Below are 2,855 nucleotides of genomic sequence, written 5' to 3' on the forward strand. Positions count from 1 at the left end.
TTGGGGGGGGTGGGGGGGGTGTTGTTGAAGAATGGCACATGAAACAGGGTGGGAGGGTAAGGGGAAGAGTAAAAAGGAAAAGATAATTAAAAAATACCGTTGTGTCTCCTGTGGCACAATAAGGATTAGAAGTTTCGGTTTAAACTCAAGAGCTTTACTGATAAATTTGTTTGCAAGACTTGCATGAACTCCAAAGGGAGGGTTCAGCCCCATGATCTGGCCAAAAATAGAAATCAATTGTAAAGAATTTGATGAGGGAACACAAATTGAGCACAGAGAGAAGTGTTTCTCACCAAATTTGACCCTGGCGGCAACTCATTGGGTTGGACTTCCATCCAATCCCTCTTCTCAAAATTGAAATTATTCTGTAAGACATAAAAGATATGAAAATCAATCTAAAAATAGAAATGTAACAAACTTCAGGATCAGCTTCTCATCATTACTGCAACCATGTAAATTTGGGCAGTTGATTTAAAATTGCAGATTACATTTCAGGTGAATCAATTGTATCAACACAAATGTACACAACAATACTGTAATCCTTAAAATGTTATAATACACACAAGTTTTGAAGACTAAAAAAGTCAAGGGAGAAGTACCTTATCATGTTTCTAGGTCAGGTGGTGCAGCCCATAAAGGTTGCCAGTCGAAAAAATGATCAATACAAAAAGTAAAATGTATTATCAGAAGATATAGGTGTTTATTGAGTTATTCACAGTTTAAGCTCAGATGATGCACAAAGTTAATGAAACCGTCCAAATAACACCATTGCAGAAGAAAATAAGTAGAATATGAAGACTATAGCAGTTTATCATGGCTAGAGCCTAGATATGAAAATCCACAGTCAGAAAAGAACCAGGGAGAGCCAAGATGGCTCAACAAGCATATTTTGCATCATTGTAACACATGAAAGAAACTAGTAAAAGGTTATCTGATGGTTTAGCTTAACAATTATAACAAGGCAAGAAAAGCATTTTCATCAACTAGTAACCTTCATAACAGAGTTTCTCTTATTCGTATTAACAGCTACTCTAGGAGGAATGTTTTTATGCGGTGCTAACAATTTAATAACTATCTTTGTAGCTCCAGAATGTTTCAGTTTATGCTCCTACCTATTATCTAGATATACCAAGAAATCAGTTTCGCTACAACACCCGCTGCTTTAACTAATTGTCCACCCTTTCCAAGTGTGATTTCTATGTTATGTATGGCCGTGATCTTTTATTCCAAACTTCATTTACAAAATGACATGGTTAGCATAAATATATGGCGGTGAATATTGAGACCACCTTTGTCTGTACAATGTCATAGTTCCTGTATGAGCAACTCTTTCCCATCTCATCAAGCTTCTTTTTCATAAGGCAGCTGAAATCGTTTGAACCGCAACAAAAGTCAACTATCTGATACAAAAGAAAACACAACATAATAAGTTTCAAACTAGAGCATATAAGAAGCCATAGAGGTTCTGATATAGCTCGTTGAGATAGTAGATTTCAAGTTAATATGAAGCAGCTGAGGTTCAATTGAATTTAAGAAGTATGAACTTCAAGCAAAAGAATAGAGTTATCAAACAGAAATCCAAAAATTGTACCAAAAGCTCTCAAATACAAATTGCAGCATGAAGGAAAGCAAGGTAACTCAAGTAGAACCAGAAATCACATTCCTCATGTATCCCTCCCGATATTGTAGTTATATAAAGATCCTATTTAACAGTGCTTTGCAGGACAAAAATATAGCATTTTCTATTTTCCCTACCAATCCTGCCGTTCAAATTTGCGGTATTTGGATAATGGAGTAGCAAGAGAACCAAACAACAAAATAAAGAACATAAATGCAGAAGTAAAAAGTACAGCCACACAAATAGACCATTTCATGCTAGAAGGATAAATTAGGCTTTTACCATGTCACCGTCTTTAACATACCAATGGAGAATATCGACTATCTGCATGGGGAAAGCAGATCGTCAGCACTTGTGTAAATTTCGACCTTGTACAATCAAAAGAATATAGATTGGATACCTACTAGAGGCACTAGACCTTTAGCACCATCATAGTTATTTCAGATTAATACAAAGTATCATCTGTATCCAATTTTTTATCACATGCAACGTATAGAATCACGGACGACATAAGGTTGTACATGCAGGTATGCACATGCATTTCATTTTGAGAAGTTTGTGCATTGTTTATAGTATAGGTGGGCGCAAAAATAAATAAATAAATAAAATACTTCAGAGTTCTAGTTCACTAAAAATTGCCTTAATTGCAACATTAAGTCATTCATGGCTCGTAGAAAATCGAAGAACATGGTCTTCTTTCTCATGAACAAGGATAACTACAAGAACAACCATGTCCTTGTGAGCAAGCCGTAAGTTCCAGTATTGAACCCCAAACAGAGAAGTTTTGGTGGCAGAAAACTTGTGTGAAAAATGAAAATAAGACAAGTAAACCTAAAATATCTTACTTTAAAGCTAATAAAAGATGAATTCACCTCTTTAAGCTTGTTCAATTTGGTGAAGTGGCGACCATAGGATGTGTACCGCATGCCATATAGAAATGGAGAAAGATACACTTTAAGCTTGTTCTGCAAACACAAAGTAGCATATCAGTAAAGCACAGGCCCCAAAACTATGAACTTCAGAGCACTCAAGGAAAGAAGCAACATTGCCAAGCACATCGTAAGTTTGAAGTGCACATGCAATGACAAGTTTCTTTTAAGCAGAAGAAACCATTTAACACTAAAGATGTTTAATGGTCATAGAAAATCCTTGCATGTCCATTTTGATATTAAATGAATTTGAACAGAATGTCATTCTAACTATCATAAAACAGGTTAAAAATATTCTTTTTTCAAAA

The 2,855-nt window shown here is 35.3% G+C and overlaps 1 protein-coding gene across 1 annotated transcript in view; it reads right to left on the reverse strand.

The window, feature by feature from the left end:
• LOC111395757 (protein ENHANCED DOWNY MILDEW 2-like) overlaps nt 1–2,855 on the reverse strand; it is a 12,267-nt gene that overhangs the window by 1,686 nt on the left and 7,726 nt on the right. The window contains exons 9-13 of the mRNA XM_023021891.1: nt 2,491–2,583; nt 1,901–1,942; nt 1,290–1,400; nt 294–365; nt 98–216 (exon numbers count right to left, since the gene is read on the reverse strand). Of these exons, the coding sequence (XP_022877659.1) occupies nt 98–216; nt 294–365; nt 1,290–1,400; nt 1,901–1,942; nt 2,491–2,583 (437 nt within the window). The remainder of the gene's footprint in view (nt 1–97; nt 217–293; nt 366–1,289; nt 1,401–1,900; nt 1,943–2,490; nt 2,584–2,855) is intronic.

The sequence above is a fragment of the Olea europaea genome, chromosome 6, assembly GCF_002742605.1.
Source record: "Olea europaea var. sylvestris chromosome 6, O_europaea_v1, whole genome shotgun sequence".
NCBI lineage: Eukaryota > Viridiplantae > Streptophyta > Magnoliopsida > Lamiales > Oleaceae > Olea > Olea europaea.